General features: G+C 42.6%; 2 protein-coding genes across 4 annotated transcripts in view; one reads left to right on the forward strand and one right to left on the reverse strand.

Moving 5' to 3' along the window:
• Positions 1 to 1,314: 1,314 nt before the first annotated feature.
• LOC101673384 (ATP-dependent RNA helicase DDX19B) lies at positions 1,315 to 25,010 on the reverse strand. Of its 3 annotated transcripts, none has more exons than XM_004754014.3 (12): positions 24,910 to 25,010; positions 15,281 to 15,329; positions 14,383 to 14,436; positions 13,468 to 13,603; positions 12,938 to 13,030; positions 9,867 to 9,969; positions 9,225 to 9,339; positions 6,291 to 6,468; positions 5,698 to 5,935; positions 5,044 to 5,206; positions 4,172 to 4,363; positions 1,315 to 3,777 (listed from the first exon to the last, which is right to left on the reverse strand). In XM_004754014.3, exons 1-12 carry the CDS (start codon positions 24,979 to 24,981, stop codon positions 3,716 to 3,718), a joined length of 1,455 nt encoding a protein of 484 aa, XP_004754071.1. In that variant the 5' UTR covers positions 24,982 to 25,010; the 3' UTR covers positions 1,315 to 3,715. The 3 variants fall into 3 exon arrangements, with proteins under 3 accessions (XP_004754071.1, XP_004754070.1, XP_004754073.1); XM_004754013.3 differs by lacking the exon at positions 24,910 to 25,010 and adding an exon at positions 22,332 to 22,596; XM_004754016.3 differs by lacking the exons at positions 14,383 to 14,436; positions 15,281 to 15,329; positions 24,910 to 25,010 and adding an exon at positions 22,332 to 22,526.
• Positions 22,656 to 25,590, forward strand: part of AARS1 (alanyl-tRNA synthetase 1) — a 28,483-nt gene continuing 25,548 nt past the window's right edge. The window contains exons 1-2 of the mRNA XM_013057021.2: positions 22,656 to 22,801; positions 24,553 to 24,712. The gene's annotated coding sequence lies outside the window, so the exon portion shown is untranslated. The remainder of the gene's footprint in view (positions 22,802 to 24,552; positions 24,713 to 25,590) is intronic.

The following is a 25,590-nucleotide window of genomic DNA, read 5'->3' on the forward strand; positions in this document are numbered from 1 at the left end:
CAGAGTTCCCAAGAACCTGACATTTGTGTCTAGGACCAAGAAAAACGTGAAGACCCCTGAAATCTACAAGATGTTGAAGAGGGACCCAAGTCCCTGCTTGTAGAGGTGACAGGCCTGAAATCATACATGCTGTGTATGAGACTCAACCCTGATGCATCTGTTCTTTCCAAACCTTCCCTTTGGGCTTCTTCCCAGAATTATTTTGCACAGTGGATCTTTCCACAAATCCTTTTTGGAATAATAAGCAGGTATAAAAGCCCATCATTTTTTCTGTGATAACCGTCTAGTCCACTTCTTTTGTGCTTTCAGTACAACCTTGGCACTTGCTGTGTGATGGGACTACACAATCATCTTCAAACTGTTTTCTCAGATGCTTGCCTTTCCCAGCTCCAACATATCCTACAAACCTCTGCTAGACCCCCCCCCCAAAAATAACCCCACTAATTTAATCACTCCCTTTATGTGATTTAACAATCTTTGACTGTTCACTAATAAATCCAAACACTGTTCAAGTTTTCGTTTTGTACCTAACAAGACTTCTCTGTCACATGGCGAAGCTGCCCTTCTCACTGCCCTTCCAGTATGCTAGGTTTATCCTGGGGAAGCTATTTTATTTTATTTATTTATTTTTTTTTAAAAGATTTTATTTATTTTATTTGACAGAGATCACAAGTAGGCAGAGAGGTAGGCAGAGAGAGAGGGAGAGAGAGGAGGAAGCAGGCTCCCTGCTTAGCAGAGAGCCCGATGCGGGACTCGATCCCAGGACCCTGAGATCATGACCTGAGCTGAAGGCAGAGGCTTAACCCACTGAGCCACCCAGGTGCCCCCTGGGGAAGCTATTTTAGTTTTAATATTACTTTCCATTGCCTACAGCACTCTCCTTGTAACTTTTCTCAGAAGCAAACTCCACTCCTTTATGAAACCCCTAGCCTCAGAAATCCTTAATTTCTGAATACCATTGACACTGAATGAAACTGCCTTCATGTTAAATAATAAACAAGATGAAACAAGGGGAGAAGACCTGCTTCCAAGGCCTATTTGTACTTCTTTCCTAGGACTAGAAGAATAGAATGTAAGGACTTTGTCTTTACTGCCATCTGCCGTCTTTCTGATTAGGTAGCCAGTGTTCTCTGGGTTTACCAGCAGGAAAAAAGGAATGTGAGGAGCACTCTGGCAACCGAGAGGGGTCCTTGGCCTATAGAGACATTGAAACTGTTCATGCTGGAGCAATGGTAATTTTGACATGTAGTAGTAGGATCAGGTAATGACTAACCTATGGAATCTTAAGTGTCTCGACTTAAGCATGATCACTAATTCCAGCAACCCAAAACTTACTTTTTATACTCATTAATGGTATCCTAGTAACATGCATACTTCATAATTCATTTAACATCAGTAAGAAATACATCAGCAATTGACGGTTCTTATGCACACAGCCATTCAATGACACTCCAGAAAATCCCAATAAAAAATCCATTGTTTATGGATGAACATATCCAGAATCTTCCATTGGACCAAAAATCTCTTTTTCCAGCTGAGTTTCTCTGTTCTAGGACAGTTTATCATTCCATACATGAGAACTTACCAAAAACAATAAGAGAAACTCTGGGGACTGAAGCTTACCAAGTACATTTTCAGTACATCAGTGGTATCTCAAAACAGCACATAGTCAGAGGCAGCTGTGGACCACTGAACCCTGGGAGCCAAGCTCTGGCAAGGATGAATATGGATCGTGAAGAAATATGGGCTGCAGTGACACTGGGGTGACACTGCACAGCCAGCATAACAGTGAGTCTTACCTTTTTAAAAGACACTCCTTTGGGAGTCTCACCCCAGGAAAATGCATCTAAATTCAAGATATGGCACATACTTCATAGACTCCATGAAACCCATCTAGTGAATTCTTAGAGTCCAAGCCCCCAGATGGAAAACTGTTGATCTAGACTTCTACCAGATACCTACTTACTCCTAGTACTGAGAAGTCCGAGGCCTATCCCTTCCCCTTTTCCTCCTTAGATTTAGGGCTATGTAGTAGGCAGGTTACAAATGTTGTGAGAAGGGGGGAAATGGAGGTCACCCTGCAGCTTTGTGAGGAGTCAGTACTCCTTTAATTATTGCCTTTGATTTAGTTATTATAGGGTTGGTCCACAGCACTGCAGGGGGTAGGAGACAAAAACTTCTTCTCAAGAGATTCGCAATGTGGGTCACAGTTGGCCAGAAGCAGAGAACACTCAACAGTCAAATGCCCACTGGGGTGGCGGATTGGCAGTCTGTCTGCAGCATCTGTAATGTCCAATTAAGGAAACCACCTGGAGGCTGGTATTAGCACCTTCCCTTCCAGGAAACAGATCTGGCCCTAAAACATGAAAACACAAGGATAATCTGGGATTGGAGCAGTTCTCATCATAGAAAATCCCTCTTCCAGGCCTGGGCCTAGACAAATTACCCATTCTGTATCAAGGTCAAAGAACTGGAGAGGACTCCCTGTGACTGGGGTCTCCGTTTCATCTCATCCTTGCTTTGTCATTCTGTGGGTACCATCAGCTTAGGCCGGGTCTGAAAAGCGTCCATCACTAGTATTTGCTTGGACTGTTCTGCACAAAGATGCCCAGTAAGGAGGGAGCCAGTTCCTTGGCAGTTACTTCGGCCTTGCACAGGTGAATGACCACAGTCCTTCTAGTCCCTTATTGCACTCCTTGTATTCCAAGAACTGTGAACACAGACGTTTGGAATCGCTTCACAACCAGGACGGCAAATAACTGAAATAATACCCCAGCTCTGACAAATCTTGCCTTCTGGAATCTGGAGACAAAGTATTTGTGACTACTGCTGACCACTTCTCGAGCTGCCTTGAAGCTGGCCACAAGTGATTGGAAGCTGTAATTTTCACTGAAGATCCAAACCTTAGATCACCTTTTATTTGCTTGGGGCTCCTAAGGGGTCAAGGTGACAATAGAGATTATAAAAAATATGCTGCAAATGCCTGTGAGCCCAGGATGTGTGGCAAGCTCAGGTCACCGCTAACTCTCCACGATGACTTGTGCACAGGCCTTGCTCAAGCACATGCAAGGGACCTACCAGGAATCATGTGCACCATTGCACCTGCTGATGAGAACCAGGAGGTTGTGGTCCTGCAGCACAAATCTGCATACACCGAAGTCTCAGGGTGGCACTTTGGTCCATGCTAAGCACATACCTTCCTGGTGTGGGCAGCAGGACAGAGGGAGATGACAACATTCAGATGAGCTCTACCACCCCACATCCAGAGCACCAGCTTACAGGCCTCATGCCATACAACAAACATGATGGCTGGCTGATATATCTGTCCTACTTGGGGTCTCTGTGTCCCTCTTCACCTCTATTCTGCTTGAGGATGTTCTGAACACTTCTGGCCAGAGAATAGGCAGGGGCTGCCACAAGGATCTTGAGCAGTGATTAGACACAGCATTTAGATGGGGGAAAAGAAGACGGAATTTCCAAAAAGTAAATTTCTCTGTATTCACGCCTAATCTTCAGAAGTTGTGTAAACAATTTTTTTCTACCTTCCCCCATTATTTGCACAATTTTTGTCGAGTCCAAACGTAATTTAAAATGAGGTAGGTAGTTTCTTCTCTGCTTTTGTCTTTGTGGTGACTGTCGAGGCCTGTGCCGTGAAAGCACTGGTCTCCCATGCAGGCGGAGTGCCGGGGTGGGCACTGGTGACTGGTGGAGCGTCTCAGTTGGCTATTTTCTCAATCTCATCCAAATCATCCGTGTCCAGTCTTTCTATTTTCTTATCTGAGGAGGAAAATGAGAATTCAGAGAGAAATCAGTGCGGGTCTACCATGGAGACACACACCCAGGAAAGGGACAGCATGGCAGGGAGAGAGGAAACACAGCGTTCTGCCTGGCCTAGGAACAGGACCATACCTCTGGCCATAGCAGTCTTGCACTTGACCCCAAAGCCTCCCGGTGCTCAAGTGAGGGACAGAGAGAGCCCTAGGTCCCTCGGCCGGGCCAGGGGGGCACTGTCCTTTGCATCCCTGACCCTGAAAACTTGCCAGGTGTGCTCTTCGAGAACTTCCATATTGTAGGAAAGGAGGGGACTGTGTGACAAGGACACGGGCCTCTCTCAGGGCCACGGGAGAACCGACCCTTCCCCCCTCCCCGGGGGCCATTCCCAGGCGCTCACTAAAATGCTCCTGGATTCTGTTGAGGATGTTCATGCTGTGCTTGCTATCAACCATGTTCACTGCCAGGCCCCTCTTGCCAAAGCGGCCCGTGCGCCCGATCCGGTGCAGGTAGGTCTCGTTGTCCGGGTTCCCGTCCTTGTCCACGGGGAGGTCAAAGTTGATGACGACAGAAACCTGTTCGACATCAATACCTGCATGAAAGGCAGGTGCAGAGCAGTCAGAACAGGAACCGAAAATCCCTGTCCACCAAGTGAGGCTGGAACACACCAGCTTCGGCTGGAAGGAAGCGTCTGGGGCTGGCCGGCTCTGGGATTCGGGGACCGGGGGCATGCAGCAGAACCCAGAGGGAAAGAGAACTTCGGCAAGTGCTGACAAAATTACGACCTCAAGAAGAGAGCCTCTGGGACCCCTGGGTGGCTCAGTGGGTTATGGCCTCTGCCTTCGGCTAGGGTCATGATCCCAGGGTCCTGGGATCAAGCTCTGCATCGGGCTCTCTGCTCAGCAGGGAGCCTGCTTCCTCCTATCTCTCTGCCTGCCTCTCTACCTCCTTGTGATTGCTGTCTGTCAAATAAATCTTTAAAAAAAAGAGAGAGAGAGAGCCTCTGCTAGACAAAAGTATCAGAAAATGCAGCCGAAACCTCCGTGGGGGCCCCAAAGAGAGCAGACACCATCCTGGGCCAGTGAGCTGCTGCTCCATGTCCTTCCAGCACATCGGCGCCTCTGGCTTCTGTGACAGTTCTCAGCTGCAGGGGGAATCCGGTATCTCCAGGAGAGAACCAAGCCCACGTGGACTCCCCCAAACCGGCGGAGCGCCCCGTAGAGGACTCCCTGGCTACCCGGGGCCTGGCGGACAGACACATTCTCTGCTCACCGCGGGCACACACGTTGGTGGTCACCAGCACCTTCTCTTTGCCCTCTCTGAAGCGCTCGATCACCGCAGCCCTCTGCTCCACCATCATCTCGCCACTCAGCAGCGCCACCTGGTGGCCTTCTTTGGAGAGCTCTGCTGCCAGCCAGCTCGCTGTCTTGCGGGTCTGGAGAACAGAATTGTTTTAAATGAAGAGACTTGTTAAAGAAAAAGATAACAGCAAAAAGTGGCTTGTTGCCATTAAAAGTACATGAAGACCTGCTGAGTTCAGTCATCAGGGTAGGCTTACCAATTTCAAAAATACTTCTAGCCCTGTCATTTTTTTAGATTAATTACTTAAATCATCTTAGTGTTCCGCTAGGAAGTGTGTGGTGTGAGCCAAAAGTCTCTAATGTTTTATATAATTATTTCACTGGATGTTATTTGGAGTTTTTTCCAAGTTATTTCAAAGAAACGGGACCAAAGAAGGTTCAAATCTTGTCTTTCCCTCATAACTCGTTAGTTAAGTCTGAGAATACTCCCTGGGGCAGGTGGAGGTGATTCATCATTTCCTTTCTGGCCACACAGGACAGCTGGCCCGTCTCAGCACTGAGGTGGCGCTGGCTGAGAGAAGGGGCTGGCACACCCTCCAGAGCTGCTGCTGCCACTGCTACTCACATGGCAGAAGATCATGGCCTGAGCGATGGTGATGGCCCCATACAGGTTACACAAGGCCTGGAACTTCTCATCTCTGTTATTGCACAGCACATAATACTGCTTGATGGTGTCCAGTGTCTCCTCCTCGCGCTTCAACTTGATAATGTTTGGGTCTGGGACCACTTTCTGGGCAAACTTCCAGACAGAGTCTTCGAAGGTGGCAGAGAAAAGCAGCATCTGGCAGTTCCTGGGCAGCATCCTGCAAGGGAAGACCCAGGTACGGGGCATGATCCCGAGTCTTTTCTGGAACGAACAGAAGACAGCGGCCCGGGGCTTGCATGGGCTACGTGCCCAGGAAAACAGCGAAAGCGGGAGGAGAACAGCGGGGAAGAGGTGAGAGCAGCCACGGGGCAGGAATGGGGCTGGGGTTAGATTCCCTAAGTCTCCTTCCTCAACCCCAGTCAGTGCTGATGAGGAAGTGGCCCATCAAACAAATGCTTCTGGAGGTACTAGATAAAGAACCCGACAGGAGCAAGAAGAGGTGTTTGAAGTAAAAGGAGAAGATGCTGCAGATCAGGAGGCTGAGAAGTTCCTCTTGACTCAAGAGTTCCTACCTCTGGATGCGGATGCTCTGATCTTGGTGGCCCTGAGTAGCTATCATCACGTCAGCCTCATCCAGAACAAACACCTTGATCTTCTTGGGGTCAATGAACTTGAGCTTGGCGCACCAGTCCAGAACAGTCCCAGGGGTGCCGATGACAATGTGCTCACTGACCTTCTGACCTCGTTCCACTGTGGAGACAAGATGTTTTCTGTGGGTATTTTCCATGGTAAAGCCAGCTTTCCTCTCTGAGAAAAATCTAAAGCTATGCTGTACTTTAATGTCAACTGTTTTGATGTTTGCATTAATATCTTAAAGTAAGGTTATAATATCACCACAGCTTTTAATAATGCTGAAAAGACGCAGGATAGAAACAGTGACAAGATGAAAGCCTCTTCAGTAGTGTTCTTGTCCGTTCTCTGTAGTCATCCAGTTCTCTTTCAAGGAGGATCTGTTGTTTATTTCTTCTCTGTCAGCATCATTCCCCCAGCCCAGGGTTGCACTTCTCACAAGCAGACTTTCACCGCTCTCTCCAGTGCACTCTGCCCCTCAGCTATCCTGGCACCTACATCAAACAAGCCAGTTGCCTTCACACACCCTTGCCCAGGTCAGAAAATAGGATTCATCATGAATGGCTTTGCTTTCTCAAAGAAGCACAAAATGCCTCTCTTAGGTAAAGTGCTTCCCCAAACAAGGCCCAGCCCACCATGGCACATTCTTGACTCTGTGTGGTTTGAAACTGAGATTTGCCTCTTCGTTTTGAATTAGATGGCACCTATATATTGAATTTAAGTCTCCTAATTACAATCATGAACTGACATACACAATCTCCCTCTTAATCACTGCCAAAGTTTTGCCCAAATGTGAATGTTGAGTCAATTCAAAGCTAATAAATGCTGCTTCTTTCTTAAACCAATTACTGCCTCCCAGAAAAGTTATTCAGACTCTGGCATTCTAACTTCAACCCAGTTTGCAACCAATTTACGTAATAAGTTTATGATCATCTTCCACTAAGTTTTGTAATTGTATTACTTTTTAGAAGCAACTTCAAGTTGGTATTAGTTGGTATTGTACGCTGAGTGGATTTGTGAGTCATAGTTACACATGTGAAAGATTCACAGCCAAACTTTCAACAGTTTTTATATTACTTAAATATTGTTAATTTGTTGCAAAACAAAAGCACAAAGATGAATAAAGAAAGAATAATAAAAACAAGCTCCAAACAAAAAACAGACTCTTAAATACAGAGAACAGATTTGCCATAGGGGAGCTAGGTAGGGAGGTGAGTGAAATAGATAAGGGGGATTATCTTTTACATTTATTACACTTATTTTGATGAGAACTGAGAAAAATACAGACTTGATCTATCATTATATTATACAGCTGAAACTAATAAAACTGTTAATTATAATTCAATTAAAAAATTAAATGCCAGAGTTAATGGTCATGAATGTTCAGGAACATTTTTGTTCTTCTGATGACATTAAAAAGAAATCGGGCAATTAAACAAAACCAGAATGTACAGTATTATAAGCAGTTGGTCTGGACCATTCAAAAAGTCAGAAGTAGGGGGGAGGAGAAGGTGGAGGGACTATTCTAGATTTAAAGAAACGTAAGAGATACAACATCAAATGCAGTGCATTCACACCAATTTGATCTTGGTTCAAAAACAAAACAGCCATAAAGACCATGGGACTTTTGGGACTATTAGGGAAAAATAAAAATGGACTAGATACTAGTTATTAGAGAATCTCCTAATTTTCTTGGTTGTGATAAGGGTTTTATGGATATCCTGAAGAATGTACTTATTGTGGGGAACCTGGGTGGCTCAGTGGGTTAAAGCCTCTGCCTTGGCTGAAGTCATGATCCCAGAGTCTTGGGATCTAGCCCCACATCGGGCTCTCTGCTCGGCAGGGAGCCTGCTTCCTCCTCTCTCTCTGCCTGCTTCTCTGCCTACTTGTGATCTCTGTCAAATAAATAAGTAAAATCTTAGAAAAAAGAAAAAAAGAATGTCCTTACTGTGAGATGCATGCTAAAGTATTTATTAAAAAAGTTTTTTTTTTAAAGATTTCCCTAAGGGACACCTCAGTGGCTCAGTCGGTTAAGCATCTGCCCTCAGCTCAGGTCATGATCCCAGGGCCCCAGAATCAAGTCCCACATGGGGCTCCTTGCTCTGCAGGGAGACTCATTCTCCCTCTACCTGCCATTTCCTCTGCTTGTGCTCAGTCTCTCTGACAAATAAATGAATGGAATCCTTTAAAAAAAAAAAAAAAGATTAAAAAAAAATTGTTTAAGTAGGCTCCACTCTGTTTGTGGAGCCCAATGTGGGACTTGAACTCACAACCCTGAGATTAAGACCTGAGCTGAAATCAAGAGTCATATGCTTAACCGACTGGTAGCCATCCAGATGCCCCAAGATTTTATTTCTAAGTAATCTCTACACCAAATGTGGGGCTCAGACACAAAACCCTGAAGTCACGAGTTACATGCTTTCCTGAGTGAGCCAGCCAGGTGCCTCCAGGCTTAAGTATTTAGGAGTAAATACCACAATGTCTGCAATTTACTCTCAGATGGTTCCCCCAGAACATGCACACATAAAGCAAATTTAGCAAATGTCAAGTTTTCAAGTCTAAGTGAAATGTTAATTTTTATTATTTCAACTACTGTGTATGTTTTGAAATTTTTAAAAATAGAAGTTGTGGGCGCCTGGGTGGCTCAGTCATTAAGCGTCTGCCTTTGGGTCAGGTCATGATTCCAGAGTCCTGGGATTGAGGCCCATATCGGGCTCCCTGTTTGTTGGGAAGCTTGCTTCTCCCTCTCCCACTCCCCCTGCTTGTGTTCCCTCTCTCACTGTGTCTCTTTCTTGTCAAATAAATAAAGTCTTAAAAAAAAAAAAAGAAATAGAAGTTGTTAGCTTAATGAATTAGGATCACATATTCATACTCACATTTATTGCCTCGGACAGCATAAGCTAGCTTCAGTTCAGGGTAAAATTTGCCCATCTGCTCTATCACTTTTCCTGTTTGGAGGGCGAGCTCGTAAGTTGGGGAGAGGCACAGACACTGGCAGGGAGAAAGTGCAGAGTGAGATCTCAAGGGCAGTGGGGAATCACCATCAGGACTTACTCCTCCAGCTGACGCTGAAGAAGAACATTAAAGTGCACGCCATTTGATTCTTCATGCTGCAAAGTCACAGGTTAGAACTCTGGTTGGGTAAATACACTTGAAAATAGCTATTGGCTATAGGAATACAAAACCCACATGTGAACAAGGATCTGAAATCTCAGGTGGAGATTAGCTTCCTTTTCATTTACTCAGGAAGTTCTCAGAACTTTCCAGAGGATGATAGCTGTAGATAGAAGAGGTCTTTCCTGAAAGTAAAGGTGCCAAGCCTATCAGCAAAATCTCAGAACTGGCAAACCATGGAAAGGGAACAGGATGCGTGTTGCTACCAGAAGGTCAACCATATTGTTTGTGCTCGACAAGGGGTTCTGTTTATGTAAAAAGTAATATGCATTTTGGCTTTCAGTCCATCACATGTAATTTCTAGCTACACATCGACAGAAAATCCAAATTCACCAAGCCCTTACCTGGGGGTATCTGTTTGCAGGTTCTACTTGGCTGAGCATGGCCAACACAAAGGCAGCTGTTTTACCAGTACCAGACTGAGACTGGGCGATTAAGTTCTGTGGGCTGCACAAGAAAACATTGTTTAGGGGCTTACATCTTAAGTACCCTTTTAGTTAGTAACAGTGAAGAATAAATGAGTTTATGGTAGGAGGCTTTGATTGCTGCAGTAGTTAACACATGCTAGTACCACAAACACCAAGCACCACAGAGAGAAGACTAGTGGAATTTAAAGCACTCCCTATCTCTTATTCTTGACAGGGCAGCCAGTGACTCTTTTAAAATGTGAGTCAGCGGGAGCCTGCTTCCTCCTCTCTCTCTCTCTGCCTGCCTGTCTGCCTACTTGTGATCTCGGTCTGTCAAATAAATAAATAAAATCTTAAAAAATAAATAAATAAATAAAAATAAAATGTGAGTCAGCTCATGTCACTGCTTTGCTCAAAAGCCTTCCAGTCACTCCCCCATTTCATTCAGAGTAAAAGTGCAAATCCTTCTGCATTACAAGGTCCTACCTGATCTGGCTCCCTAGTAGTTCTCTGTTTTCAGCTCCTCCCACGGGCTCCCTTACTCATCCCACTACAGAAGCCTTGGGGCTGCCCCAAAAGCAAGCCAGCCATGCCCCCGTCCCAGGGTTTCTGTACTCTGCTGGGACAGCTGTCCCCAGATGACATGTCAACTCTCTCTTCTCCTTCAAGGCTTTGCTCACACATCACCTACTTGATGAGATCATACCCTAAGCACTTGATTAAAATTGTAGCCTATTTTGAAATGCCTTAAAAATTATGTATTGGTAGGTAGATATGTGATAAAGTTTAGTAAAATGTTAGTGACTGCTATCTAGATGGGGGACATATGAGTGTTCACTATAAAATCCTTTCAACTTTAGGGCACTTGAATAGATCAGTTAGTTAACTGTCCAGCTCTTGATTTCAGCACAGGTCATGATCTCAGGGTCATGAGATCTAGCCCTTTGTGGGGCTCTGTGCTGGGCGTGGAGCCTGCTAAGATTCTCTCTCTCCCTCTCTCTCTGCTCCTCCATAACCGACTTGTGTGCTCTCTCTTAAAAACAAACAAACAAACAAAAAACTTTCAACTTTGTTTTTTTTTGACAGTTTTCGTAATATAATGTTGGGGGAAAACTGCAATCAGTTCCCTTGGTATTCCTGATCTCCCTTATTATGGTTTCTTTTTCTTATTCGTATTTATCATCTTTTTTTTTTATCACCTTCTTTTTTTTATCACCTATCACTTTTCTTAAAAAAAAAAAGGATTTTATCTATTCATTTGACCCACAGACAGAGAGCACAAGCTGGGGGAGCCCCTGATGTGGGGCTTGATCTCAGGACCCTGGAATCATGACCTGAGCTAAAGGCAGAAACTTTACTGACTAAGCCACCCAGATCCCCCAGTATTTATCACTTTTTTTAAAAACAGCTTTTAAGTGTACAATTCAGTGGCATTAATTACATTTATAACTTATCTAACAAACTATACACTATATATCTTATTTATTTTTAATAAAAATAAATGATTTATACTCCAGACCATGCTCCTTAAAGACAGGAATTTTGGTCTGTTTTGTTTTCTAATGTAACCAAGTGCCTAGAATAGTATCTGTTACACACCTGCACTCAATACATATTTGTTAGAGAGGTACTAGATAATTCTCTCAGGTGTCTTCTAACATTGATGATTTTAAAAATTGAACATACTTAAGAGATGCATAAATGGAGTATTTGTTTCACACTGGTCATTCGCTTTTTATAGATCCCAGTGCTTTCATAGATGCTCAAAATGTCAAGTTAAAAAGAGACATTATGGGACGCCTGGGTGGCTCAGTTGGTTAAGCAGCTGCCTTCGGCTCAGGTCATGATCCCAGCGTCCTGGGATCGAGTCCCACATCGGGCTCCTTGCTCCGCAGGGAGCCTGCTTCTCCCTCTGACTCTGCCTTCCACTCTGTCTGCCTGTGCTCGCTCTCACTCTCTCTCTCTCTTACAAATAAATAAATAAAATCTTTTAAAAAAAAAAAAAAGAGAGACATTATTTGGGGCGCGTGGGTGGCTCAGGGGGGTAAGCCTCTGCCTTTGGCTCAGGTCATGATCTCAGGGTCCTGGGATCGAGTCCCGCATCGGGTGCGCTCTCCTCTCTCTGCCTGACTCTCTGCCTACTTGTGATTCCTCTCTGTCAAATAAATAAAATCTTTAAAAAAAAAAAAGACCTTATTCATCATGAAAAAAGTCACTAATTGCTTCTCAGGCTTCTGGCTAAGATCAAGTGAAAAAAGGCACCGTTTTGACACAGAACAAAGAAAACTTTAATATAGACCTAAAATTTCTATTTTTAGACTCTATGAAAGGAGTTTCAGGATTTAGGATCAGATGCAATACAACTTTGCATAATCATATATAATGTAGGGATCAGTTTTTATGAAAAGCTCCACATGCTCTTGAATCTTGTTGCTCAAAATGTGGTCTGAAACTAGTAGCATCAGCATCACTTAGAAGCTTCTAGGAAATAGTGAACCTCAGAGGGACTGAAATGAGGATCTGCATTTTAATAAATTCCCAAGAGATTCATGTCCCTATGAAAGTATGAAAAGCACTGCACTACAAAACAACCTTGGTAATTAACCTATTCTGATCTCCCAGAACCCTGCTTGGTTTTTGCTTACTGTTTCTGACACAATAAATTCTATCTATCCATCTAATGAAAGCAAGGTGTGTATGAATGATAAATGTTTATTTACCAACAAAGGATGATCATCTCACTAAGTTTTTAAAAAAGCACGTAAGATTTTATATGGTTCCGTTTTTTAAAAAAGGTATAAATATGTGAGTTTATTTTTAAAAAGTCTAGAAGTCTCCAAATGTTAGTATAGTAGGTTGGGGAAGATTACAAACAATTTTTCTTATTTTTAAATTATTTTCTAACTTTTCTAAAATGAACATGTGTTCCTAGTATAGATTTTTAAAATAATAGAAATTTTAAAAAACAGAAAATTAAAAATGGGGTAGAGTTCTATCAGGACACATACGGCTCAGCAAGCATCAAAGGCAGTGCGTTCTCTTGTATCTTGGATGGACGGTTGAAGCCCATGGCATAGACTCCTTGGAGAAGCTGTGGTTTCCTGGGAAAACAGTTAAAGATGAAAGTCACCATCTCTTTGGTTGAGGAAAGAAGCCAGATATCCGAGGGATTTTTTTTTTTCTCTCTTTCTTACTATTGTTACACACAGTTTATTTACAATTAATAATACTTGAACTGTGCACTTTGCACAATTCACTTTAGCTAGAAATTTTACTTAATAGCCCAAAGTAGCTAAATTCTTTGATTAAATTTGTATTGGCTGGCAGCAGCTCTTTCTGCCCATGGATCCTGTGCTCCTCCTTTAATAAAATCACCTTTTATACCAATAAATAAATAAAGTAAAAAGATAAATTTGTATTAGCTAAAAATGTTCTGCTGTGGAAAAAAAAAAGTGTGTGTGTGTACACGTATGTACACGTACTAACAATGTTAATCTGTATCTAACACAAAGGGGAGAGTCCAAAAGTAATCACTCACAGCCGAAGCTCCTCAAAGGACTTCACGGAGTAGAGCGGGGAGTTCGGGTCCCGCTGCAGGACTTCCACCTGGTTTGTGTTATCCACCAGGTTGCTTCGGATCAGCTTGTTGAGTAAGGACTGAGCAGCTCTGTCCTCTGTCAGGAAAAAGAGAGGAAAGAATATATATATTTTTTTAAGCAAAGAATTTTTAAAGGCCATGAAATCCACCATGAGCTCATCTGAATTCACTTTTCATTGGCATTTTAAGCACTTACATGTATGTATGCTAGGACTTATAATTCAGGATATATCATAGTTTTGATTTATAAATAGAATTAAAATTGCTTTATTAAAGAAAAAGGTTTTGATACTGGTGTCATACATTGGGGACTCCTATTCCTCTCCAGGACTCTCTATCAAGCCCTCCTTTCTGGAGGTTATCTATTCTTCCTATGTAAACCCAAGTATTAACTCCCTCCTTTGTGCTCAACAGAACATTGAAAATTATTAGCTTGGCCAGCACATCTCAACAATGGAAAAAAAAAAAAAAACCCAGAAATTAACAAAGTTTGTATCTTGATATCATATAAGTTGTTTGTATTTTGTTATCCACTTTTAATGTGTTCAAGTAGCATTAACTTTAGTAGACAACGGCGATTCAACTTAAAATTTCTTTTATAATGCCCTGTAAAAGATCATCATTCAGGGCTTATTTCCTGCTGCTGCTGCTGCTGCTGCTGAAGTCCCATCAGTTGTTCAAAGTAAAATTTCTTTAAAATGTAACCACTGAGAATTCCTTCATCAGCAACCATGTTGAGTGTTAGCAATATGACTCCCTTTAAAGTCAAGCCAAGTTGGGTCTAAAAATGAAGCCTGGTAACAATCTATTGTCTTAAGATGGTGGAATCTCATGGGTATAGCTCTAGGCTGTTACCTTTCTCTTCTTCATCTGCCTTCTCTGCATTAGCATTGGTCTTGACAACAGCACCTTTATCAGACACAAAGTGGCCGTCATTCAATATCACATACTATACCCAACAGCAGAGACAGTTCAAATTCTATGAGACACTAGAAATGTAAAAGGCCTGGGGAGCAGAACAATAAATGAGGAAACCAAGCCACAGATGAAACCATTTTATTGTTCTTAAATAAACAAAGGTATGAAACAGTGTTGCTTATATGCAGTTCTTTCCTATTCCGAGTCCTCTCACGGTACATCAAACACTAATGGGACTTTCCCTCATAGCATCAGTATTTCTGAAATGTTATAGAAAGATGATCACAGCAGGCAATGATCACAAACCACCTTGATGCTCAACAGAGGAATATTTGTGCAAACCGTATTTCATCAGTTTTGAACACTATAATGCCATTAAGATTCTATGTATATAAATTGTTTAATAGAAATGTATATTCACACAACGTTGTAGTTATGAAAAAATTACAGAAAAAGATTGTAAATGAATTTGGAATGAGGTAAGTGTTACTACCCCCCGCCCACTATATGTACATCATCAATGAAAATTTAATGGAAATCTTGGATTTGGGTAGATACGATTTCAGAATGACAATAGGTTAACTCTTAGGTTGTTCATACTTTGTATATTCTCATGGTCAGCAATAAGTTTGGTAATAAATAAGTCACTTAGGCATCCTATGCTTATTTTAAGCACAATACAAAGCAAAACAATCCAGTTTAGTTCCTAAATCAAATGACTGCCAGTATCTGCCAGCCCCCTATTTGTACATACACAACTTTTTTTCCAGAGAGTTATGTCAAAGCAGAAATACTAAAGGAAATCACATTTGTTTTCAAACTAGCTTTTACTCACCATTGGCATCTGGTTTGATTTTCTCTTCCTTAAGATGCAAGCTGCTCAACTAAATGGAGAATATGGGGGGAGGGGGGAAAGTGTCAGGAAAATGACTTAAAAGATTTTGTATCAACAGAGTCTCCCCAGTGAAGCTGGGGAGAAATGAGCCACTCTCAAGATCTATTCATTAAGTTGTTCTGCCGGGCTCCTTTGGTCGACTAAATGTTTGAGTGAAAATAAACAAAATTTCCCATAAACACAGCAGTAGAAAAAAACTGGTTACACAAATGACTCAAAATCCACACTTCCTAATTACAGTCCCTAGAGAAAATTATAGTTTATGAGTTTGCTTAATGCTCTGATTACAAAGACTCTCAGTAGAATACCATTTGTCATTCTCTCATATTCCAAACGACAGGAAAATTTAAAAGATACTGGAAAATGCAGTCACACTTCAGACAGAGAACTTCAAGGGGGAGGGCTGCAACAAAAGCCGTGTGTGGGTGGGAGTCCGCTCCCTTGCACTGTAGGTTTGAGCTGCAGGACCACAATGTGCAGATACGCACCCTCATATTCAGGTTGCCTTGTTTTTTGCCTTGTAGTGGAAATCTAATATTTTAAACAGAGCAGTCTGGGGCATCGTGGCACACTGTGTAATCAAAATACCTAGCTGAAGTGGGAATACAAAGGAAGGGACAGAGCAAAGAGACATTTCAAAGAATTATTAGGACTTTGATCAAACACCATAAATTAGGCATATTGTGATGGCACTTTTCTCCTCTATTAGAATGAAAATATACTTTTGTCACTTATACCTCATAAATGCTAGGGGAGGGGAAGAAAATACCTTAAAGACAGGAATCTTTTTATTTAATTGATCTTTGGATCTAGCACAAAGCAGGTGCTCTAATCATAAAATATTAAGTGGGGCTTAGGACCTCATCTAGTGATGGGTAACAATGAAAATGGCTATTTTTTCTTTTTCTCTTTTAAAGAGTAGTCATTTCTTTCTTTCTTTCTTTCTTTTTTTTAAAGATTTTATTTATTTATTTATTTGACAGAGAGAGAGAGACCACAAGTAGACAGAGAGGCAGGCAGAGAGAGAGAGAGAGGGAAAAACGGGTATTTCTTAACACACCACCTACACTGGTGGTTTATGTTTTCGGGTTCATTCTGTCTTTCCTCTAAGTCCGGGAAAGGCAAGAGAATGAAACAAATGTCTGTTTTTTGGTTTGTTTGTTTTTTAAAGATTTTATTTATTTGACAGAGATCACAGGTAGGCAGAGCAGCAGGCAGAGAAAGAGGAAGGGAAGCAGGCTCCCTGTTTCACAGAGAGCCCGATGCGGGGCTCGATCCCAAGACCCTGGGATCATGACCTGAGCCGAAGGCAGAGGCTTTAACCCACTTAGCCACCCAGGCGCCCCACAAATGTCTGTTTTAATAGGTGGTTAGTTAGGGTTGGAGGAACTACACTTCTTTTGTTGCCAACTGAAAAGGGAGTTTCTGGTGTTTCTGCTTTGGTGTTAGGGGAGGGAGAAGTAGGGGGGAACATATTGGAGAGACTGGCAAGAAAGGAAATTGGCAAAAAAGGAAATCATTGGGACACCTGGGAGGCTCAGTGGGTTAAAGCCTCTGCCTTCAGGGGCTCCTGGGTGGCTCAGTGGGTTAAGCCTCTGCCTTCGGCTCAGGTCATGATCTCAAGGTCCTGGGATCGAGCCCCACGTCGGGCTCTCTGCTGAGGAGGGAGCCTGTTTCCCTTTCTCTCTCTCTCTCTCTCTGCCTGCCTCTCCATCTACTTGTGATCTCTCTCTGTCAAATAAATAAATAAAATCTTAAAAGAAAGAAAGAAAGAAAGAAAAAAGCCTCTGCCTTCAGCTCAGGTCATGATTCCAGAGTCCTGGGATCAAGCCCTGCATTGGGCTCTCTGCTTAGCAAGGAGTCTGCCTCCCTTCCTCTCTCTCTGCCTGCCTCTCTGCCTGCTTGTGATCTCTGTCTGAAATAAATAAATAAAATCTTTTAAAAAAAAAAAAAAAGGACATCATCAGAAAACAGTAAAAATCCTTAATTCCAAATGATAGCAAACACACTAATAGATAATGAATATAAAGGGACCAGCGTAGTGCCTGATACACAGTAGGTGTTCAATATATTTTAATCTTCTCTAAAGCACTTCTCCATATCCTGCTGACAAACCCTGTTTTAAGTATAGTATCCACATCTATTGAGAGGGAGAGAGAGAGAGAGAGTGCGCAAGATGGGGACAGAGAGACAGCGAGTCTAGACAGACTGCCTGACTTACTGGCAATACTTCAACAGTAAACTTAATAGTACTCACTCCTAGGGTGAAAATTGCTAGCTAAAGCAAATGACAGGGCTGAGGTATAAATGAGTTAATGAAGTATAAATGAGTTACAAACATCTATTACAAAAAATTTTAATAATGATAAAAAGGACAAACCATTGTTTTGTTGATACATTGTTCAAACTGAAGTTAACAGTAAATAAAGTTAACAGTTAAAATAACTAAATGCAATATGTAGTAAAGTTGTTAGCAACAATGTAAATGAAACCAGTAGATGTTTTGATTACAACGTATCAGGATTCTGTAGAGGGTCCAGCGAATCTAAAAACAAACTCCTCCCTTGGCTATAAGGACCTTAAAGCCTGTAAAGCAGAGACAGTGATGTCTGTATTACCCAGTGCAGTGTCAGTGAACTGAACGCTGAAACTTCTATTGAAAGTACAGTTAGATACCTTCTTTGCTGTTTACTTGGACCAAAAAGGAGAAACCAGTTTCTTTTGCAACTTCATCAGAAACCATTCTGAAATTAACCGAAAGGCAAAAAAGCAAAAACATCCACTTTGTAATACCCACATTTTCAATGCCTTTAATACTTTAGTTTTTAAGGTATGTTAAAATAACTGAAAACTCTACAGTTACACACTACATTTTATTCAAAAGCTACTTGAGAAAGCATTCTTGAGACATAAAAGATTTAATAGTGAACTATAGAGAACAGGGATTATCTCTGTCAAAATGGTGAAGTAGAGGACATAGTCATACTCATCAGTTTTCTTATCTGTTTGCCCTCCTCTAAAAAGAAATTTCCCAATGGAACAGAAGGAGAACAAAGACAGGAGCCACTGGGGGATGAAGAAATAAATATAAATAGAATCTAGTATTTTCTTACCTACAATAAATAAGGAATGAAGCTTAATATTTAAAATACAGTAACTATGCACTACACACATCAGTGTTACCTATGTCATGCAGTGTCCTCAGTGAGAGTTCCATGAGGCAGAGGGTAATAGAGGCTTCTTGACTCATTTGCTCAGTTTTGGAAAGTTGTGATCTAATTTACCTGTGCATGGTTAAGTAGATTCACAAGTCTTATCCAGGTTCAACTATCTAATCCATACAATATGGACAGGTAATTTAAAAGATTCCTGCAGGGTACCTGGATGGCTCAGTTAGTTAAGCATCTGCCTTTGGCTCAGGTAATGATCCTAGGGTCCTGGAATCCAGCCCCATACTGGGCTCTCTGCTCAGCAGGAAGCCTGCTTCTCCTCCTCCCCAACTTCCTCTCTTGCTGTCACTCACTCAAATAAAATCTTAAAAAAAAGATTCCTGCATTGGAACTGTGATTTATACATAATAACAACAACTGCTATTACTTACATTGCACATATAACAGGCATGTCCATAACTCAATGAGGTAGGCATTATGATTATCTCCATTTTACAGATGTGGAAACCAAGGCACATAAAGATTAAACAATTTTCCCAAAGTCATAGAACTAGTAAACCATGGACCAACAATACAAATCCTAGACTGTCTGGCTATAAAGGCTAAGGTTTTAACCTCTACACAATAGTGCCTGTCACAGATAATACTAATCTCATAGAAAGCAATTATTTTAAGGGTGATACAATGGTGCAGCCACTTTGGAAAAGTCTGACAATTCCTCAAAAGTTAAACATAGAGTTACATAATCCAGTAATTCCACTTGTGGGTGTATACCCAAGAGATTTGAAAATAAAGGTCCATACAAAAACTTGTACATGAATAATCATGGCAACATTATTCATAATAACCAAAAAGTAGAAACAATAGAAATGCTCATCAATGGACACTGATAAGCAGAGAAATAAGATGTGATATATCTAGACAATGGAATATTATTTGGCAATAAAAAGGAATGACACCTACTGCAACATTGATGAACTTTGAAAACATTATGCTACGTGAAAGCAGCCAGACACAACAGACCACATATTGTACGATTCAACTTATATAAAATATCCAGAATAGACAAATCTCAAGAGACAGAAAACAAATCATCAGTTGCCAGAGAAGGGTGGGGAGAAGGGAGTGAATGCGAAAGTTTAAGGGAACTTTGGGCAGTGGTGGAAATGTTTTGTATCTTGATTGCTGTGATGGTTACACAACTGAATGCCTTTGTCAAAATTCACAGAACAAGGTGAGTTTTATTATTTTATTTATTTATTTTTTACAAGGTGAGTTTTAGTGTATGTAAATTTTACCTCAACAAACTTGACTTAATGATTGGGCCACTCTGAGATATCCAACGGTCAACTAGTAAGAATTCTTGAAAGAGCAAAGAAAAAACAAAGGGGGAGAAACAAAAAATGAAAATTTTCAAGAAAATTTCTCATAACTGAAGGATAAGAATTTTCCAGATTGAAAGGACCCCCCCAGGGGCACCAGGCTGGCTCAGTTGGAAGAGCATCCAACTCTTGATCTTGGGAGTGTGTGCTCAAGCCCCACACTGGGTATAGAGATTACTTAAAGTCTTTTAAAAAAAGGATATATCCAGTGCCCAGCAAAATGGATGAAGACAGACCCATACCAGTTATCAGGAATGTTCTGTATACTGGAAGCAAACAGAAGATTGTTCAAGTTTACAAAGGGAAAAACAGGTCACATAAGGAATCAGAATGGTCTCAGACATCTCAGTAACCAATAAAGTCTAAAAGGCAACGAAACAATGCATTTAAAAATTATTAGGAAATTAATTTCCAACCTACAGCTCTACACCCAGCTATAATACTATCCAAGTGACAGGGCAAGATAAGGTATTTCCAGAAATGCAACAGTATCTAAAACAAAACAACAACAACAATACTTCTGATATACTTCCAGAAAGCTGATGAATGGTTTCACCAAATCAATAAAGATGAAGAGAGGGGATCCAACACAAGAGAAGAGTGAATCCCCAGAATGAAAGCGAAGGGAAATCTGCCCTGGTCCCTCCAGTCCCTGAAATGAGTTCTGCTCTAAGCACAGGGAGAACTAGTCCAATATGAAGCAGGCTGAAAGACCTGGGGGAAACAGAATTAATAGAATACTTTTTTTTAGGGTGCCTGGGTGGCTCAGTGGGTTAAAGCCTCTCTGCCTTCCACTCAGGTCATGATCCCAGGGTCCTGGGATCAAGCCCCACATCGGGCTCTCTCCTCCACAGGGAGCCTGCTTCCTCCTCTCTCTCTCTCTGCCTGCCTCTCTGCCTACTTATGATCTCTGTCAAATAAATAAATAAAGTTTTTTAAAAAAATACCTTTTTTAATGAAATTTTATTTACTTACATATTTTAGAAAGAAAGAGAGTGGGAGAGGTGGGGGAAGAAGCAGATGGAGAGAGAAAAAGAATTTTAAGCAGACTACAGGCTGAGTGCAGATCCCCATGAGGGGATCGATCTCACCACCCCAAGCTCATGACCTGAGCTGAAATCAAGAGTCATAGCTTTAACTGACTGAGCCACCTAGGTGCTCCAAACTAATACTTAATGTGTTTGAACATCCTGAGATAAACTAAACAATTAGCAAAGAGCTTGCGGTTGAGTTGGTGATAAGTACAAAAAACATGAAGCAAAAATGCAAGACAATTACAAATTCCAGGGAAAAACAAAGTTTTGTAGGAAAGTAAAAGTATTCATAAGTTACTAGTAATGTAAACATGAAACACTGATCTAAATGAAATTATAATATAATGAAAAGGTAGGGAGTGGGAAGGTGTGCATGGGTGGTGGAGAAAGTATGGAGAAAGAATAAAAATCAGTAAATAGGCTAAACTGAAAGTTCAAAAACTAGCATAACATGCTATTTGGAGAACAAGGAGGTCAATGATGTAAATTACCTCCAACAGAACTATTAGTTGTCTCTGAGGAGGGAAAAAAATGGTGGTGGTGGAACCAGTTTTTAAAAGTGTGATTTGGGGCACCTGGGTGGCTCAGTTGGTTGAGCCTCTGCCTTCCACTGGGGCCATGATCCCAGGGTCCTGGAAACAAGCCCCATGTCGGGCTCCCTGCTCCGTGAGAGCCTGCTTCTCCCTCTCTCTGCCGCTCCCTCTGCTTGTTCTCTCCCCCACCACCCCGCTCCGTCTGTCAAATAAAACCTTTTAAAAATTCTAAAACTATTTGACTCTTCGAATTATGTGCATATAATCTATTATCAGTTATATAATAAGACCAAGTCCTTGTTCTCAAGAAATTCACAGATACAAGGCCTAACAGAAATAGGTTCAAATCATTATCAGAACTTAAGAGTGTTGAAGTAGAAGGAATTAATTCTCCATAGTCATGTTTAAGTCGTATCTTGATTGCTGTGTGTGAGCCCCGGAACAAAGTTAAGGTGAGAAGAGGATTTACTTACTGACTACCGGGCCCACAGAGTAGGTCATTCATCATCACTAAGCAAGCAAAGAAGTACACAAAGAGGAGTAAGCCACGGTCACAGAGCCCAGAAAGCTCAGAATCCAGAGGCGGAGAAAGACACAAAGGTGATTATACTCCCCAGTGGGGAGAGTGCAATGTACAATCAGTCTTGCTTCCAGGAAGACAGGCGGCTGGGGCTCTTCATCCTCGGGAGTACTCACCTGCTCTTACGTAACCCAGGAGGCGGATAAACAAAGCCAGCTCAGGGTCCAGGCTCCATCCTCCATCCTCACACGCACCCCATACCCGTCCGGACCAAAGTAGTGAGTGTCTTATCCAGGGATGATCCCCGGCCAAATCTGACCCCCTGACCCTTTTACGGCTTTAGTCAACTCACCGACTCCGCCGCCGCCTCCTGTTCGTCCACTGCCAGCGCCCACGAATCGGTGGCCATGGTCCGAGGCGCTGGTGAGACAGACTCGCTAGCTGGGGCGGCGCGATCGTGGACTCTCCCGGGTCGCCCTAAGCCCAGCTCCAGCCCCACCAAGGGAGAAGTCATTCGCTCAGCGGCTGAGGAGCGGAAGTGGCGCGCCGCAGTGACGTAGGACTCTGCGCCCACCCAGCCGCCTCGCCCACGTCGAGCTGTAACTTCCACCGCTTTCGGAGCCCCCGACCTAACCCTTGGTTAGCTCACGCTCTTTTCTAACGTCCGGAAACGCTGGCTGCCAACTGGCTCTCCACCGCACGAGCAAAACCATATTCCCACCCAGCACGCCGGCAGAGAAGCTCATATAGATTGAATATGTCAAGAACCATTACAAGTAGAGTAGCCACCAAAAGCGTATTGGAACATCTTTTTCTCTTCAGGTTGGTAATTTTCAGTGCCCAAGGATTGGCAACCAGCCATGTCAAACACCATTTGGTTAAAAATTTGTTCCGTAGACTATGTGGCAATACCACTTACAGGAATTTCACCTTCAAAAATACTCAAGGTGCTAGGGAAATGCGTTCCAGGAGAAGGATCGGAAACTAGAAAAAGCAAAGAGGTTTGAGTCTGAAGGACACAATTCCTGCGGGGATTGACAAGAGCCCGGGATGAAGAGATTGGTAGTAGGTAGAGGGAAAGGGCCATGCAAAGCCGCTTAATGAGCAAATGAGTTCATTCCAGGGAGCTCTTCCCCATCTGTCATGACTTTTGGAGTTACCTGTGCCTGGGTTGCAATCCCAGCGCTGGTTGCGTGGTTGGGAGAATTTTTTTTAAAGGAAAAAATATCTTGGGCTTTTAGAAGAGGTAAAATAAGGATTAAATGTGACACTCGCTTTCCCTTAACTGGAAATAAACAAGGTCTCCTCCCCTTGTTACTTAACTAGAAAGAAGCTGGGTATTTTCCTGCAAGCTGAGAAAATGAATCCCCACTTCTGTTTGCCGCTGTTCTACTCCAGTGAATTTATTTCAAGCAGTAGTGGGCTCTACCTGGAATTTTACCTGTAGAGTGTAAGAATGTTCAGGAAAGGGTAAAACAGTTCCAAATGATACTCTGTTTGCCATGATTCTTTTTCTCTTGTACCCTTGCAGGGGTTAATTTGGTGAAGATTTTTTTGGAACCTATAGGGGAGGATATGCAAAAAGAAAAAGGCACACACACAGCCAGGGAAGCCACAACATCTCATCGTATTCAGAAGCAATCCTAGGAATATTTTGCCGGCAAAATTATATTGATCACAGGACCAATGGAGGTTAAGGATTTTTACGTTAAAAAAGAAATCATCCAAGGTGCAGGACTGTATACAATAGGATCCACTTGTGAAAAAGAAAACCCTCATGTGCTTGTAGATACTATAGGAAATGTATGAGACACACAAATCTGTTAACAGTGGTTGCTTCTTGCGAGGGATCTAGAAATGTGGGGTGAGAGAAGACTTCCTTTTTGTTGTGTACACTTCATCCTCTGAAATTTAGTTTCTATGTGCATGTTTTCCTTTTAAAATTGTATTTCAGGGGTGCCTGGGTGGCTCATTCGGTTAAGCGTCTGCTTTCAGCTCAGGTCATGGTCCCAGAGTCCTGAGAGCTCCCTGCTCAGCCAGGAGTCTGCTTCTCCCTCTCCCTCTGCTTCTTTCTCCACTCGTGCACTCTCTCTCTCTCTGTCTCAAATAAATAAAATCTTTAAAAAATAAATTTGTATTTTAGACAAACAAGAAAGGGAATAATACAATGAACATCTAGGTTCCCACCTTAGGGCTTAAGGAAGAAAACAATTAAGATTTGATTGAAGCCCCCTGTATGACCATCCCTCAACACAGCAGCTGTCCTGAATTTGGTGCTTATCCTTCTCATAAATGCTTTTTATCATGTGTTGCTTTCTCTATTTAAAAAACAAACAACCCAGTGGTGCGTGGGTGACTCAGTGGGTTAAGCCTCTGCCTTTCGCTCAGGTCATGATCCCAGGGTCCTGGGATTGAGCCCCGCATCAGGCTCTCTGCTCAGCGGGGAACCCGCTTCCCTCTCTCTCTGCCTACTTGTGATCTCTGTCAAATAAATAAATAAAATCTTAAAAAAAAAAAACCCACCCAAATTTAATAAGCATCAGTATGCTAAGGTTTCCTGTCTCCATCTGTAGATACTAGCTCAACGTGAGACACCTGCTAAGAAGCAATCTGCTTTCCAAAGCAGAGCATGGAGAGAGGAATCAAGGTTACAAGAGCCACTGGATTAGAATGCAACCTCCTGCATTTACTCCCACATGACTTTGGCAGCCTCCACATTCTCTGAAGTTATGGGTAAGTACCCGGTGCACCATTCAATAATTCAGCAGTCACAAGCTTATGTGATATAGCGACTGGCCTCCGGCGAAGGCTTGATAGATATTAGCTATTATTACTACTCCAGACTCTTCCCTCCATGGGTGGGGGGGTGGGGTGGGGAAGACGCCTAACTGTGGAAAAAGGGTCTTATTTTTAACCTCAGAAATACTCACATCGCCCACGGGCAAGGCAAGCGGAAAGCACCCCAAGGCGCGGCCTCGGATACGGCCTGCAGCCCCAGCCATCGCCCCTCAGCATGGCGGTTACCTCCGCCAACGGCCCCCACTGCGGCTGCCTCATTGGCTGAGGCCTGGGAGCCGGTCCGTCCAGCCAATCAGCGGAGGGGATGGCACAGCCTCGGGCTCGCGTGCCCGGGTAGCTAGCGGCGAAAGGCTGAGCCTTTGCTCCAGCAAGGGGTCCTTTGTGTATTGAACGTTGTTATTTTTTGCTGAATATCCAGCTCCTTCGCTAGACTGAAAACTTCATGAGGGCAGGGCAATTTGCATTCTTTAATGTTACCTTTAGGGACTAAAGCATAATAGACACCCACTTGGTGAATGACTAGGTGAGGAATACACAACCCCCAGATAGGTCAAACTTTTAAATCTTTATCTCCGAACAAATAGGGGAAGAAGCTCATTCCTAGTTGATGCCCTCGCTACTCCAAATGTGATCCTCCTCCTCCAGTAGCAACAGCATAGGTATCAGCAGCACCTGTGGAAGTCCATTAGAATGCAGAATCTCAGGCCTCACTCCTAGACCCACTAGATCAGGATCTCAATTTAAATATATCAGGTGATTTCTTAACAACTTGTGGTCTGAAAACTATTCAGTCACTGCCATTTGACCTGATA

Source organism: Mustela putorius, unplaced genomic scaffold, assembly GCF_011764305.1.
Source record: "Mustela putorius furo isolate JIRA1106 unplaced genomic scaffold, ASM1176430v1.1 tig00000174_pilon_pilon_pilon, whole genome shotgun sequence".
In the NCBI taxonomy this organism is placed as follows: domain Eukaryota; kingdom Metazoa; phylum Chordata; class Mammalia; order Carnivora; family Mustelidae; genus Mustela; species Mustela putorius.